This window comes from Bradysia coprophila, unplaced genomic scaffold (assembly GCF_014529535.1).
Source record: "Bradysia coprophila strain Holo2 unplaced genomic scaffold, BU_Bcop_v1 contig_151, whole genome shotgun sequence".
NCBI lineage: Eukaryota > Metazoa > Arthropoda > Insecta > Diptera > Sciaridae > Bradysia > Bradysia coprophila.
The window spans coordinates 7,380,591-7,397,372 of NW_023503423.1; the positions used below are offsets into that span (position 1 = coordinate 7,380,591).

At 34.4% G+C, this 16,782-nt stretch overlaps 1 protein-coding gene across 2 annotated transcripts in view; it reads right to left on the reverse strand.

Annotated features, from left to right (window-relative positions):
* The window catches only part of LOC119074764 (protein tweety-2), a 29,483-nt gene extending 13,695 nt beyond the window's left edge, over nt 1-15,788 (reverse strand). Inside the window, exon 1 of one of the 2 annotated variants that reach the window (XM_037181033.1) lies at nt 15,178-15,788. In XM_037181033.1, the coding sequence (XP_037036928.1) occupies nt 15,178-15,291 (114 nt within the window). In that variant the 5' untranslated portion in view covers nt 15,292-15,788. The remainder of the gene's footprint in view (nt 1-15,177) is intronic. The other variant, XM_037181034.1, reaches the window with a different exon arrangement.
* Between the last annotated feature and the right edge of the window lie 994 nt (nt 15,789-16,782).

Here is a 16,782-nt window from a genome sequence, read left to right on the forward strand (position 1 = left end):
AATGTTCTGTTAGGTCGGTGGCAGAGCGATTCGACATCGGAAAATCTTTGTTCTTGAACTGTCGACGCTGTCATATCGATTCATCAAATGGTCCACAGAAACCGAAATTATTTTTATCAGCGGACAATTTTTTAACAAAAAAAAAATTCAAACCACAACAATCCATTGTAAATTTACTTCATCCAAGTTTCATGACATTTGGGTAACATTTCACGACCAAAATACATCGTGAGAAATCTAACCTCACAGTTACACCTGTCATCGTTAACTGAACGAAACTCAGTGAAGAAAAAATCGTTTCTGAACGAGCTCTAATGTCACCGCTGTGGACATAACGATTTTAAAAACGGATTCAAACACGGTAGGGTTGAACAAAACTTAAATAGAGTCGCGATACCACCTCTCATTTTTCTTCATATTCTTATTGAGGGACTCGAGTACTATAAGCAACCACATTCAGTTCGCGTATCCATCCAGCCGTTTCGGAGAACCAGCACTCATGGCCGTGCGGGACCGACGAGTCAATTTGAATACAGATTGTTATCGCAACGGATGGAGGGACTAATTCTAAGCGTTAAGCGTAATTTGTGTTAAAATGGCTTCCTTCAACAACCTGACCACAGCCACAGCCAGCTAAAGTCGAAATTTCGACATTTTTAAACGATGATATGTCCAAGATGAAGTAAGTTTGCAACTCTTTGATTAGCGATATTGGTAGAACATTAGATGCTCTATTAAACCCCGAGATTGGATTTTACAAAATTTGTCTAAATTGTACAATGTTTCGGTTTATCTGGCTGTGGCTACGTGATCAAGTTGTTGAGGAAAGCCATTTTACCACAAATTAGCTTAGAATTAGTCCCTCTCTCCGTTGCGATAATAATCTGTATTCAAATTGACTCGTCGGTCCCGCACGGCCATGAGTGCTGGTTCTCCGAAACGGCTGGATGGATCCGCGAACTGAATATGGTTCCTTATAGTACTCGAGTCCCTCAATAAGAACATGAAGAGAAATCAGAGGTGGTATCGCGACTCTATTTAAGTTTTGTTCAACCCCACCGTGCAAACGCACTCATTTTTATATTATTTTGACATGAATAATGAATGATAAATCGAGATAATCAAGATAAATCGTCCGATTTAGAAGAATATCCGCCGGTATAGACTATCATTGCTAATTTTGACCATTTCCGGGTGACGAGGGGTGTCAAAAAATTTGTAAAATATCGAGACGTCATTTGTGAACAGCCTCTAGTCAAAATAACGTTAATAACGTAAGTCTACATCGCAGTGCTAGTACGTTCAGTTTACGTACGTGCTATTACGACACCTCGGCTCGTATGCCGTAATAGTTCATACTTCTGTTAAATGCAGTTTAAATGAGCACTACTCTAATCTGCTATTATTCTCGAAGCCCTGTGTAAATAATAATGACGGAAAATGTCATTATGCAATGAATCATTTCCGTGTGGTGCTGCGGATAAATTGAGTAAACTTCTTCATTCATATCTTCGGTGAAATTCACTGAGTGAATCTCGTCATAGAGCATAATTAATGAAATCTTTCCGCTTCAGAATTTAAATTAAATTTGGCTGAAAAGAACACCTTGTCGCATTCCATATCCCAATGTGACTTTTGTGTGTTTGTCGACTACGTAAAAACAAATTTTATTTATTTTATTTCCTTAAATATGGACAGGTCTCTCCTTATTTACCAGCTTCGAGTTTCAAGTTGTTTAAATTTACATGTTTGTCTTGTCCGTGACATTATTCATAATTCCGTCGATTGCCATTATAGTGTTTTAATCTATTGTTTGCTTAACTTGCATTGCTTATTATAATTCGTAGTCAACGCTGTTAAAAATGCCATACATTACCATTTTGCTGTGAATATTATATTCCTTATCGCACACCAAATATCACTTTATCTGTTGTTATTGGTGTTAGATAAGAATCCAATTCCGGCAATTTTGTTCACAACAGCCATCCAGCATATTTAATTCTATAGATTAAAAGATGACTAAACATCAATTCTTCAGCACATTGTTGTTTCCATTGATAAAATTAAGAACCGAACCAAACCAAAAAAACATGTGGGAGAAACATGTCCGCGGAGCGAAACATAATAATAATTTCATTTTGTACCGAATTTATAAAGATGTGAGAAAGTATATATCAATCGACGGCGTATCGGGATTTGTATATCCATTTTTGTTGTTTAAGTAAACAAGAAATGATTATAACACTGCTATCTTTTCTGTCCTCAAATGTAAAGACAGAACATGCATATATATTTACGTATTTACTTTCCCCCGCACATAAACATCCTAACACAAAATAAAAATTCGAGAAAAACAAAAAAAAAATTCTTTCAAATGTACACACATCACAATCACATTTCTCAATATATGTGATGCCTCACTTTGGAAAAAAGGTAGAGATCAGTTCTATATATTAAGAGATAGATGTGCTGTGTACGGGTACGGGTATAGAGTCTATGTTTGCTTTGCATATTGTAATAGAAAATGTACATTGAAACGAGACATACAAATAGTCGTAAATATTAACGTTACAATAACAATAGAGGGACACACATATAAGATCTACACGGTCTGAGTTCGACAAACCCTATGGATGGATGTGTATATAAACCAGCAACCAGATGATATTTTCTAAGTAGGAAAATTGATTTTTATGGGTTTCGTTTATGAAATGATTTTTTTTTTGTCATTTATTGACATCAATAAACTAAAATTGGATGTGAGGTCTACCATAGGAATATTAAATCAATTGGTGTTGGGTATATATATGAAGTTATGTGGAAGGGTGTTTATTCGGATGTGTTAAATGTTTCACTGGTGAATGCTCAACGCGGCATTCGGTTGCTGTTACCAGAGAACTGAAATTCACCATCTGCTTGAAGAATGTTGTGCAAAGTTTTAAAAAACTTTGAGCCATAACAAAAGACAAAAATGCATTTCAGTTTTAGCAAAAGAAGCAAAGAATTTCACAAATTTTGGTCGACAATTTTTTTTGTATATTTGATATTTACGATATATACCAACGAATTTCTCACTCTCTTCGTATGCAAGGGTGGAGGAAAAATTATTGGTTTAAAAGGGAGCCGTAGCAAATGAAAAAATAGAATTTTTTTTGAAGAAGATCAGTGCTGAATTGTGTCGCACCAGATTGTATATTCCGAAATAATAATTGTGGGTTCAGTTCAGGTTGGGTAACAAATATATTCAATGAAGGATGAGAAAAAAAATTGAATTTGCTTCATACTTTCGTTCAGTCGTATCTGATCCAAAAGTTAAACCTAATTTGTCAGGAGGGAGAAAAATATAAGATTTAAAAACCGAACTGAAGCTCAATCAAACCGAAATTTGTGTATGAATGGCAATTGATTGGCATTTAACCGTTCACATATTACATGATCCAACTCTGCATTCTGTAGAGACAATTAAGGAGAGATAAAAACATTCCGAGCATTCAAGTGGATTGGTTTTTACTGTGTTTCCTTTCCAGTCGTTAGACATTCCATTTTATCAACGCGTCCTTCCAATATAAAACAAATTGAATTCAAGAGCGAAATCGATTGCTGTAACCGAAGCCGAAAAGACGAGCAGTGGAAGGCACTTTAAATAGGAAAATTTAATTGGCCTCATTAATTCTATGAAATGCGCCAGTACGACGACGATGCTGTGGTTGTGGTTATGTTTTGTTATGGCAATATGGTTGGTCGAATAAACAATTTTTAGAAATTAATTGCACACGTCATAATAATTTATTTTGTCGTCCTGTCAGGTCAGGTCACTTGGGTGTATTGTAAATTCAACGAAAAAGTATGTTACAAAGCAAGGCTACCCACACAATTTTCGTGCAAGCAGGTTTCATGTTAAATTTTTGAATAATGAATGTCTTCAGCGCGGCACAATGACTCTCAAATTTATGTAACTTTTAAGGAAATAAATTTCAATGAAACGGTACATCATATCATGATTAACTCATTCAGTCATTCAATAAAGACCAAGAAGATAAAGTCAAACCTATGATAAACGGCATCATTATAGCATCATTATGTAACGTTTAAATTTGAAATCTGCTACTTCTCTTGTTCAAAGCATACACTGAAGTACGAAAGAAAATCTATTACTTCATTCATTTGAACATATAATTTACTATCGTATATAAGACGGCGCTAACCGGAGCTCATAGCTTATTTCTGTCATTGCTGACGATTACAGACTCTGTTGCTCTGAAAGGTTAAAATTTAACATCGATGTTAAAATGAAGTCATCTCAGGAGAGCATCAGGATATAAGCAAAAGTCGTGCTTGCTGTAACATTTAGTTGATATGTGCGTTGCTCAGTTTTAATAATAATATTTATTCAATAAGTTACCTTATAAATGACTAACTCCGATTTCTTGAAAGTAATTGAAGCGTTATGATATGGAAACCGAACCGAACCATACAATGTCAATCAGGGACTATTTTGAGAAATCGAATTCTCAAAAAATTCTTAAAATTCTCAAATTTCTCAAAAAATTCTCAAATTTCTCAAATTTCTCAAAATTCTCAAAAATTTCTCAAAATTCTCAAAAATTTGGCGCTGTTCATTGTATCGGCACAGACTCTGCGAAACCTTGAAAATTGTCATCTTCCTGGGTACTATTATTACCAATAACACTAGCATTCTGGAGGCCAGTATTATCATAAAGATTCGCATCAAATTCACTTAGCCATTTTCAAAGCATCGTGAAAATAGGAAAAAATTCATTGCATCGTTACGTAATTTTGAAGATTGCTGTGACCCGAACAGCTGTGATTAAGTCTCACTCAGATGACGTCGAACGAAGGATAAGTGAACCAAACAAAGTGACAGTTATTAGTTTATAAGCTTATAAGTCAAAAGTATGATAATCGAAAGTTAAAGACATTTGGATATGGTAGATCATGTAGAGCAATTAAACTATAGAAGCCAACCTACAGGCCATCAATAATCCCAAAGATTTTAAAGACAACCCACAAAAGCATGTAAAACCCATCAAAATCTTGAAGTTGTTCGGCTTACAAGAGTTAGGAAGGGTCAACGAGGGATAATATTTTCCTCGTTGTAATTCTTTTAACTTTGGGAATAAACTTGATGAAAAAAGAATTTTTTAGGGACTAAATTTTGAAAATCGTCACATTTTCTGTTTTGTGTCTTACTTGACTTTTGTGAATTTTTGAGTGTATTTTTAAATAAGGAAACTACCAACTCAAGTAAAACACAGAAACAGAAAATGTGACGATTTTCAAAATTCCGCCCCTGCAGTAGCTTTTAATTCTGAAGTGCTACAGGATACGACAGAGTCTGAACCATAATTTTCTATGGTATATCCTGGATCTTTTAAAGAGCTGTGTTTTTGAGGTCGGATTAAGAAGTATTATGTAAATTTGTTGTTTTTGTTGGTTTTTCCAAATTTTTGAGATTAATAATATCACTGCAGGTTGCTTCGAAAAGTTTAATTAGTTAATTGGTGAATCATGTACACCATCAATACCTTTCGACCTATTAACTTATAAACTTATGACTTATAACCACTTGACTTATAACTTATAAATTCGGATTTATAAGTTGACTTATAAATTATACGTCGTCTACTCAAACTCTACATTATATTGATTCGCCCGCCACTCTTTTCAACAATATAATAGAAGGTTTGCGCACTCGACTTATAGAACTTATAACTTTCAATTTATAATATATAGAAACTTAACTTTTGAATTGTCACCTATAATTGAACCTTCTAATATACACCAATATATTCAATTTGTTGGAACATTCGAGCTATTGAACATTGGTTGGGTATGAAAGGTAGCAAAACTCGTCTTGGTGTTAAAGCGAAAGAACAACAGTGGAGTATATTTCCGGAATTATACGGAACATAATAAAATTTTGAGGGTGTTCTGAGTGATGTATACATATATTTTTTATTTGCATTGGCTGGTAATGAATTTCTCAAAAAATTCTCAAATTTCTTAAAAATTTCTCAAATTTCTCAAAAAGTTCTCAAAATTCTCAAAAATTTCTCAAATTTCTCAAAATTTCTTAAAATTTTTCAAAATTCTCTAAATTTTCTCAAAAATTTCTCAAAAATAGTCCCTGGTCAATAGATGTTTCCATAATGAAAACTTTAGTTGCAATGTCCTGATTATATTATAATCCAATATCGTGTCGATATTATACGGAGTTTCAGTCTAATTGTTCATCAGCTTCTGTTCTATATAATGCGGTTAAATTCAGTGCATTATCACTGCACGATAATGCGGGGGGATCACGTTTAATGATTCATCGTTGATAAAATTAAAATGTTTTGAAACTATGTACAATGTCATTAAGAAGCTTATTGAAATTCTGTATGAACAGTGTATCAACGGTAGGTAAAATATTTTTAGAAACTCATTGAAAAATTAACAATGTTGGTGACATGGTTCTGATGACACAGAAATTTATTGTCCTCCCTTTCTGTGCTAGAGGTTAACGATTTCTTTATTGTCAGAATTGGGTAATTCTTCTGACAATTCGGTTCACAAAATTAACAGGAAAGGAAAGGATATTCAAAAAACAGGCTTCAACAAGCACTTAACCAAATTAAAATAGAGCACTACAGCGTTCGCTATCTCAAAAATAAGTATCACGCCTCAGACGTTGCTTCTTCGAATCACAATTGATATCCGCTGCAGCAGTAAGTCTGAAGACTTCGATGCACTCGAGTTTTTCTTCATCAATTTACCCAACTTCGTCAAACACATATCCGTCTCTGGGCCAACTGAACCCAGTGCCGGACTGGTCCTATGGGCGTTCGAGCGATTCCCGAAGGGCTTTTTGATTTTTGTATGGATAAATGACGAGGAAGGGCCCTTTGAAAAATTTCTCCATACAACGCCCGTAGGGCTTTTTTGAGCCAGTCCGGCACTGACTGAACCGAAATGATTCAAACGCTAACGGAGTGAAAATATATTGCTCCTTGAAAATCATTTCAAGAAAGATTTAATCAGTGTGCTTCAACATATTGCGAAAGAAATCTAGTATCTTCACAAGTCAAGCCCACTACTCACTGTTAATATTGTCAACCAGTTTTGATGACACAGTTAATCTGCGCGTCCACTAAAATTTATTGACTCACATCAATAGAGTTTTTCTAATGACCAGCGGGACATCACATGAGAACGGACAATTTCAATCCAATTTATATTTAAGTTTATTGTATCTCGCATACAAAATGACATGCTTTGATGACAAAGTGGCTTTACGCTGGGATGCTCGACAGCAGCACAAAACTTGTGACCAGCATTCGATAGCAAAAAATTAGCTCACACTAAATAAGCTAACGAAAAACCCAGCCCAAAAAGGATGGCGGCGCGCTGACGACATATATCTCTGTACTTGTTCGTTCTTGTAATCGTCAAACTGTAATAACGGCATGTGCAATATTATTTGAAATTCAACTGAATAGTACATGAAGCCTCGCATGAAGTTAATGAAGCAAATTATAGCAACTTACGTACCATGAACTATTAATAGATATCTCGGAAAAATCCATTCACAGTTCTTGGCACACATACTATTACATGGTGGAGGGTTGAAGATTTTAATTACGAGGCAGTAGAGTGCATTTTACTTTAGCAGTACCGAACTGTTAAATTGAACAGTGTATGGATGGAAAGAATTGGTCGATCCTAACGTATTTACAGTAAATGTACCCTCTATCGACAACGATAAATTGTTCGAAAGACATCTTGTTTTGTGAATAAACATCGTGTCGTATTCGGATCGGATATCGCCAATACTATTTACGGTTGCGGATATTCTTTTAGGTATCCCGTTTCACATTTCAGGTATAGATTTCTTTTAGTCAGTTTAAATCAACATTCAATCGTCAATTCTTTTAAACGTAGAGTCATCCTGATCGTACGAATTTGATAAAAGAGAAACAGTCATAAACCTTAATATGCGGGGTCGAAGTTTAATGTAGACGTAAAAACACATATATCGGACTGAGTCATTCCGAACGAACGGTTGGGCAATACGTATATATAATGGATGTCTTTATTTTATTCGCTTTACTTTTCGACTTCATAAAAATCTTTGTGACCCATAACTTTGTTGAAAAGAAATGGAAATGAAAAAAAAACAAACCACTGTACGGGACCGTACACCACTCATATAAAAACGCTAAAATCAATACATTTTGTGTGGAATCATTCATGTTAAGAAGCAATATAATGAATTTTTTAATGCGTGTGAATTCAAATTACAGTGCAGTGCACCCTTTCTTGTGTGATATATTTTCTTTCTTTTTTTGAATAACAACCCTGTTTACCTATATAAATTTATGCACGCACAACATACGGCACAAGTTTAATAATCAAAAAATTTAATGAACACACAAAACACTTTGGTTTCGCCGTATGTTTTAAAATTATGGCGTAGTATTTCACAGAAGGCGGTTTTGTATAATAGACATTAGGGGTTAGTCATTTACGTAACAACGACTAAGCCCGAACATACTTTATCGCATTACATATTGAATTGCTGTTGTGTTGCGCCCAGAAAACGACTCATTACCGTGTAAACAAAAACCATTATGTCGTTGTATGTCGTTGTTCGTAAGTGAAAGTTGTAATAATGACTTGTGCGTACAAAATTGACAGAAAAGTATCTTTTGCGTAAAATGGATGCATTCACCCCAAACGCTTCAAACGCAAAGGTTTGCTCAACATGCATTGTATGAGCAATTACCGGACGTTCGAGACAGGTTTCTAGCGGCAACAGAAAGGCTATCTTCATTTACATGATGACCGGGTATGGAAACAAAGGATCAACAGATCGTTGTTTCGACATTTTTACTGATCCGTAAAAGACTCAACTGACAACCATTTACTTACAATCCCACCTGACGTACTAGCTTGTCGAAGTAAATGGTATTCTGCTATCTGTACATCACCTCTTTTGATTTGATATTTTGACCCGCATAACAACGAAATAATATTTTGAAGTATTTTGACGGTTTCTGCCGATTATATCGATAAATTTTCACTGGGTACACGGGGATGTAAAGTTTAATTTCACTAAATTTCGGAAATTAAGCAATGATGATAAGAAACGTTGTAAAGAAAAAAAAGAAAGAATTTTACAAAATTTCGTGAAATTAACTTCACTTAACGAAATAAATGAACCATAATGGTTTACCCTCATTGTGTAGAACAGCAGAATAGATTAAACGTGTGAAATGTAATGAAAAATAAATAAATGAAACGTATCGCTTTGAAAGAAATCACATTGCAATATCGACTAGAAGCACTGCACACACCACTTGCTATAATACGACTTTGATTGGTGACAATCCGAATACAAGACGATGGTATGAAGATGCATCGAATATCGAAACCCATTGATAAAAATCATTTTTACCATGATTCAGGGCGGATTTATAGAGTATAACATAACAAAAATAAAAATCGTTCGGGAAAAGAAAAATATTTTCCTTTATGGAAAATACCGTAGCATGAATACCGGCTGGATAGAAATCCCTGAAAGGAATACGAAACATTTTCTGCAGGAAGGAAATAATTCAATAAGAATTCCACAAACGAATTGGAATTATTTTTAATTTTTTTCTTTTTCTTTTATTAAACTATTTAGAGTCAGTTGTGGATATCAAATTCGTCAAATAAATTTATTTTATTTTCATTTTAAATAAAAACCAGAGTCTATCAGATTCGCAGAAATAGTAGACTTCATGTCGCTGTGGCATTGTTTGGACTGAATAGGAAGAAATTTATTCCGAGAGGTACAGTTGCGCTGGGAAGCTAAACCCAAGCTGAATTTCAATTACCCGTAATTATTGTAAACGCAAATATTTCGGATTGCGAGAGTGGAAGAGACTTGGATATGACAAGACGTTATTTATTTAATAAAAATAACAAAGAAATCGAAAATTACGGCAAGAAATGATTCTACAACACGAGTATGGCCAATATAAAATTAATTTTTTCGCGAAATTAGCAGCATCCATGAATCGATGTATTCATATCGAATATAATTTTAACGTAGGAGTTTCAAGTAGGTTTTACTCTCTTGTTGGAACTCCCTTAGCAACGCGTTACAACGTTCCGTTTAATAAGGAGTGGTAGATAAACGTTGAAAATCTTTTTCCACTCAAAACAACCTCAAAACCCTCAATAACCCTCAAATTAGAAGAAAATTCTCACAAAATTCTTTTTAAATTTTCAGAATCTTCATAAATTAACGGAAATCCTTCAATTTCAGAAAAAAATCGCTAAAAAATCGGAAACATTCCTTGGAAAAAATTCCGGAGATTGAAGATTTTCCTTCTGCATCCACAGACTCACATCTAGTGTAGTGCGCAAAACAACTCCATTTACTATCTAGTTAGCAAAATAGCTATTCAGAGAAATTTTTACATATTGTAGCGGATACTATACATATCAGTACGTAAACTGACAGGGCCGTGCTCAAATCTAATACATATGCACGGATTCTACTGGTATTGTATTTAGTAAGTATGTATGTTCTAGCTCTGTGTTTTTGCATTAAAATAATGAATCATTTGACTAAAATTGTGTTAATTTGTGGTGATTTCGACATTACAGTGGATAAAATCTTGTTGCTAAATGGGTTTTTTTTACGCACATGATGTGTTGCCGAGCTCGCTTCGCTCCTATCGGCAATGTCACATGTAGTACTCAAAACAATCCCATTTACTAGCTAGTTATCAAAATAGCTGCAGTTTGTTCATTTCATTTTTACACAGTTTCTAAAGATTGTCGATATGTCAGAGTTTTTAATGTACCCAGTCAATTAAGTTCTTCCCAAATTGCGCAATATTTGAATTCGCGATAGAAATTTTAAATTTTGCGCCAAAAATTCATAATTTGGGAAGAACTTAATTGACTGGGTACATTTAAAACTCTGACATATCTAAAACTGTGTAAAAATGACATGAACAAACTGTATTATGTGATTGAGAATGGATTCATTAATTCTTCAGAAAATTTTCGATAGTTTTGAAGTACCAGAATCGAGTTGGATTTCACAAAAAATTTGTTTGTCCACGGGTGAGGCACGATCTCACAACCTTAATGCATTCACTTGAAATGTGCCGAATCCTGACATTTTGCTAAACCCTAAATGTCCAAGTGAGGGCGTTAAACTTGCCGCGCAAAACAGGTTAAAATTTTACCATACACTGAGGAACGTCATGTATCCCTTAAAAGCATCTGACGTCGTTTGTATAAAGCCCGTTTAATGAAACAATTTGTCCAATTCCGAACGGATCGATGTATCCGTTAAATACAGTTCTAAATGGTGGAATTGGTGGAACCACCATTAACCAATGTTTCAAATACTTCAATGAGTATTTCGACAATTTAAATTAATGGTTTTTATGCAAAACTTTATCAATTAATTTAAAAATTAGTGTTGATGCAGTTGCAGTGGGGAAAAATAATTTTCGCTGAAATACACAGCATTGATAGACAGTGGGAAAATTCTGATTGCAGATAGATCGAACTTGGATGATTTTTAAATTGTAAATTAAATTTGTGAAACAACTTTCAAATGAAGTTTCCTCATCCGATCAGAATGGGGTTTTTGTCTACATATTTCTCATTTTCCACAGAAACAATATGCTTTCGTTCAGAATAAGTAAAAATAAGTATAAAAAAATAACCAAAACTGTGTCTGACAATGGTCAGAGAGTGTTTGACTTGAATACGTGCATCTGAATTATGTAACTAGGTTATCCTATAATACACATCTGATAGTTAACTAAATAAAACTCTGCTATTCATTCGAATCGTTATTCCACTATGGTGATTTTTCATATTATAATTTCATCGTATCCCTATTGTTGAGTGGAAAACTTTTGCCTAACTAATAGTTTTGAACGAAATGGAAATATTTTAACAAATAGAAATTAAAAAAAAAACGTTAGAGTTTTACGGGAATGTTGTTAAATTTCAATAAAAGTAAACTGAATAATTACTGGGAGCTGACTGTAACAGCATGCCACAATAATAATGAAATAACTTTTTTCATACTATGTGTCCCATTCTCCATTCGAAAAAACCAGATGAATAATCCAAACGAAAATTTTCGTTTGTTGGTGGGATAGCATAAAAAACTGGATATATATATGTGCAGCCATGCGGAAGTGTTTCCACTTTTGAAAACTGTATTTTTATTCGAGTATCCACTTCAAAAAATGACAAGATAATTTTTTCTGTAACTTTTAATCGCATGAGTTCAATGTAAAAACGATTTCGACATTCTACGATTTTTAGTTTTATTTTTTTGATGAGATTCCCGAGCAGTAATACAAAAAAAGAAAAAAAAAATTGGTAAAAAAATGATTAATTTGCATATTTTACCGACCTACAGCGTACTATAACCGGCTAAAGTAAACATATAAAACCGAATCGTTCGTTATAGATGATGCAAGTTGACACTTCACCTCGACTCAAGCCTTGACATCTTGCACTCGACATCATATTATCACAATTTTGTCGCCTATAATAGGTATTGAGAAGAAGATTCGCTAAACATTGACATCGATCGTTTTGTGTCGAATCCAAAAATAAATTCATTTCACAAATCGAATCATTTGTTTTTCGATGCGAATTCGAGCTATAGAGTCTAGACGAACATTATTTTGTTTAATTAATTGTTTTTTTGGAAGTGTGACACTTTCGATTGGAAATACTTGGTAAAATGAATTGAGGATAACCACTGGTTATTAACCAGGCAGTCGATTGGCGTGAGACTTATATTCATTAGTAACCTTTTGGATTTTGGATTTTGTTGTAAAAAGCTTGCGGGAATACAAATATAGACAACGAATGCGCAAACGATTTTTCTCTCAACTCAGTGATGAAAAGTAAAACTTTTTTTAGGCCACAGGCCGAGAGTGATACAATAACTATTTTACGCACACGATGTTTATTGTCACACTTTGACTTCTGGCTTCTTGTGACAATCCAAAAATCTGGTGGCTAAAAAGGCGTTTATTATTCGTTGTCATAAATATCTACATAACCGGATGTAGGTCCCTTCTTTGTGTGTATTTGCCTCGACTCCTCCTGCCTGTTTCATTTCACTATGTCGTGATTGACATAATATTGTTGTATGACAAATATAATAAGATGCAACGTTTATCACTTGTAGGAAGTCTGTACTCCGAAACTAGTTAAATAGAAAACGTTTACTCATTGATCACGAAGTCATTTCTAATGATTTGCTTAGCATATTTGATTCGATTGAAGTAGTTTCTGAAACGATAACTCTATCAGATGAATAAGTCAACATTACAAAATCAAATGGCGTTGCAACAATTCTCATTTACAATTTAATAAGTGCGGCGATTGGGGATAGAAGTTGAAAAAAAATTGTTTTGAGGTATGCTTCTGAGATCCATCGAACAGTCACAGTCAACGTCAGTGAAGTTTAAACAACTTTTTCCAGCTGATCCATTTATACAAACAGAAATGCTTATACGACCTCATACAAGTACCGATAAAACTGTATAAGGCCGTAAAAGAGTAGTCTTGTTTGCATGAGTGCACCAGCTGTAAAACAGCTAAAGAAAATTAATGTATAAATTTCACTGACATTCACTGTAATTCGATAAAAATTTGTGAAAACTTCTATCCCCAATGTTCACGAAACGAGACAATCGGGTCAATGGATTTTTTTTTCGCCAACAATGCGAAAGGGAAATTGGTTTTTTCTAACCGAATTGCTTATAATAATATTTGCGCAATATAAAGCAAAGTATAATTGAATTACAAAAGAATAGTTTCAAATGCAAACAAAGATGAATCACAATCGAAATCGCAATAAAAATTCAAACGAAATGACGATACACATTTCCGCCTAGAATCGCGTTTTCCGCTGCTTGCGTATTCTCTGAACAGAAATGGACAAAAAAAAACATCGCACATTTATCGGGCTGGATGATGAGCAATGGTAAGTTAATCGAAAAAGAAAATTCTAAGAGATCAATTCAAGGATCTAAATATCAGGTGAATGAATATTTTGGGCCCTTTAGGGGATCATTTAAAAACCGATATATTATTCGCGCTCGAGGTGAATGCAAAGAATATCAAAAATAAAACAAAAAAATTGTGAGGATTCTATTCACCGTATAAACTGTGTACAACCATGTCCTTATAAACAAAATAAAAGTACCTTTAAGCTCTCCGACAAAGCTTTTATCGCACCTGGAAGGAAAACTTGAATTCGCCCTTACAAAACACATTTCATGAAACTGACAAATGATGCTTTATCTCTTAAAGAACATCGTTACCATAAATCACAATGTTGTTATCGAAAGTATGGGCGCGGATCAGCAACGTAAAACGGAAACATAATAGAGAGCACACTGCCGATTTTTGTGGCGAAAATTATTAGTCAAGTTTTCGTGGAAAGTAGGTCAAAATTCCCTCTCTTTTTTCCGCTATTCATTAAATAGCCCGACGAATCAATTACACATCACAATCAAAAAAAAATTTCTGAAGATAACATTTTTAAATCGAATTGATAAAAAACAACGAAATAAAAATGATTGTCGCTGGCTGGCTTATAATCCATTAACCCGAAAATTATGAAATGCTGAGAAAATTCCGGAGAAATGAATTTTCGATAAACATTTGACTTAGCGAAAGCCAATCCAGTCATTTCGTTAATTGTTAATAACTTGAATCAAACGAGAGCAATTATGCCATATCAACTTGAAACGACCATCAATCTGTAATGGTTCGTATGCTTTGATTTGGTTGTTTATCAAACGTAGAACCAAAAAATTTTCTCAGGCCAACAATTTCTAATTATTTCTTTTGACGAATACCAGATGGTCAAGTGTGTGTATAACGTTGGAGATGGTGGTGATCGATGGGACCATTTTTACCATCATTTAATATCATTTAATATCGCAGTATGTGGTTCAATTTCGTGTGTTTATTTTGTTATGAACGCGATTGAAATCACAGTGCAATGGCAATTTCGTGGAGAAAATTACCAGGGCATCTAACTTTCGAATGAACACATAAACGAAAACGAAGAATAGAAAAAAAATCGAAATAAAAAAAAACTTTTGGCTCGAAACTTACCTCAATATAAACATTGCTGTTCGGATTAAATGTATTATTGACAACATGCAGAGTTATATTAACATGGGGAACGGAATGTAGGAGTTTCACTAATAAGCTGGGAGGGAACTCCATTTTTTCGCTGTTTCAACTAGTTCTCGTTCCCCAAACTATCACAACATCGGTTTTTGTTCACAATTTTCTTTGATTGCACAATCTTCAATTTAGATTTATTTAAACAAAGGCAGCACAAACACACAGGAAACGATTTGATTGATACCAATTAACCGAGAACTTTTTATTTCTTTCTATATTATGACAAAATTGCCCAATCGACCAGTTTTTCAGTCGATGAAAAACCACTCTGTTAACATGAAATATCTTTTCGAGGCGAAAGTATTTACTCTGGATCACACCCAAAACCGAATTTTATTAACACTGGAGCACGGCCGAAGCGTCGTTTTAACGTTTTATCATAATTACCAAATTCCACATTATTGTAAACATGAAATTGATTTAATTTTTTCACTGAAAGAACTTTTACGAAAAAGATGCAAAACTCAACTCCCGTTCGACGAGCTATAAAAAAGTGACTATGACGGCTCTTCGGCTCTGTGTAGTTCTCATATATTATTTTTCGGTATCTTCGCGTTAAATTCTTAGCGGTGAGATATCGAATGGCGGCGGCTAACACAATGCGGGTTTACAACTGAACGTCTCGGTTATTTTTGGTTAGTTTCATTTAAAATTCCGCAATTGATCTAGGCTCTTAAAGTGTGGAATTGAAACTTAGCAATTGATAAGATCAAAAGTTTTCTTACGTTTACTCATCGAATCTTAATCGCAGAGGAGCTGAAAAGCAGTTGAAGCAAATTGCATCACTGCATGATTGACTCTGAGTCCCCTGAGTGTATTTCTGACAACTAACCACACTCCCAAAAATTCTAGAGGGTGAGGTGAGGTGACTAAAAAGAGGTTCTCAAAAACGAAAACTGACTCTCCTGAATTGCCAACTTTTCATTGACTTTAGTCATTAAACCTGATGTTTACACTGTGCTTGCAAAATATTTGACAGCTGGCTCATACATTTTGTGTCATATTTTGCAAGCATTTTGCAGAGGTCGATTCTGCATGCATTTTTCACGAACTCTGTACTCATCTTATCGTTTAGCATCCCATAGATCGTACAAGGACTTAGCTTCGGACAAGAACCAAAATTGTGCGAAAAATAGGGCATCTTTAAGAACATAATTCACAGGATTCAAAAGATGGAATACAACAAAAAGGGGGCGAACGGTTAATTTTAACCTTACTTAACAGAAATGTGTTTTCAGATCTATAAAATTATTTCATTTTCACGAATATTTTTCAAAAAATATTTCACTTTAGGTAATCATCATCAAGGCTGTATATTTTGGGGAGGTCACGCAGATCGCCATTTTATTAGATACGCGGGAACACACCTTTTCCATACAAACAAATTCACCAAAATTGAATTTGTATGGCGTGGTGAATTTTTTGTATGAAACGTGGTGTGTAACACGCGTATCTGCATCTGCGTGACCTCGCCAAAGTATACAGCCTTGATAGCCTTGATCATTATCTGTATTGCGGATAATGGAAACA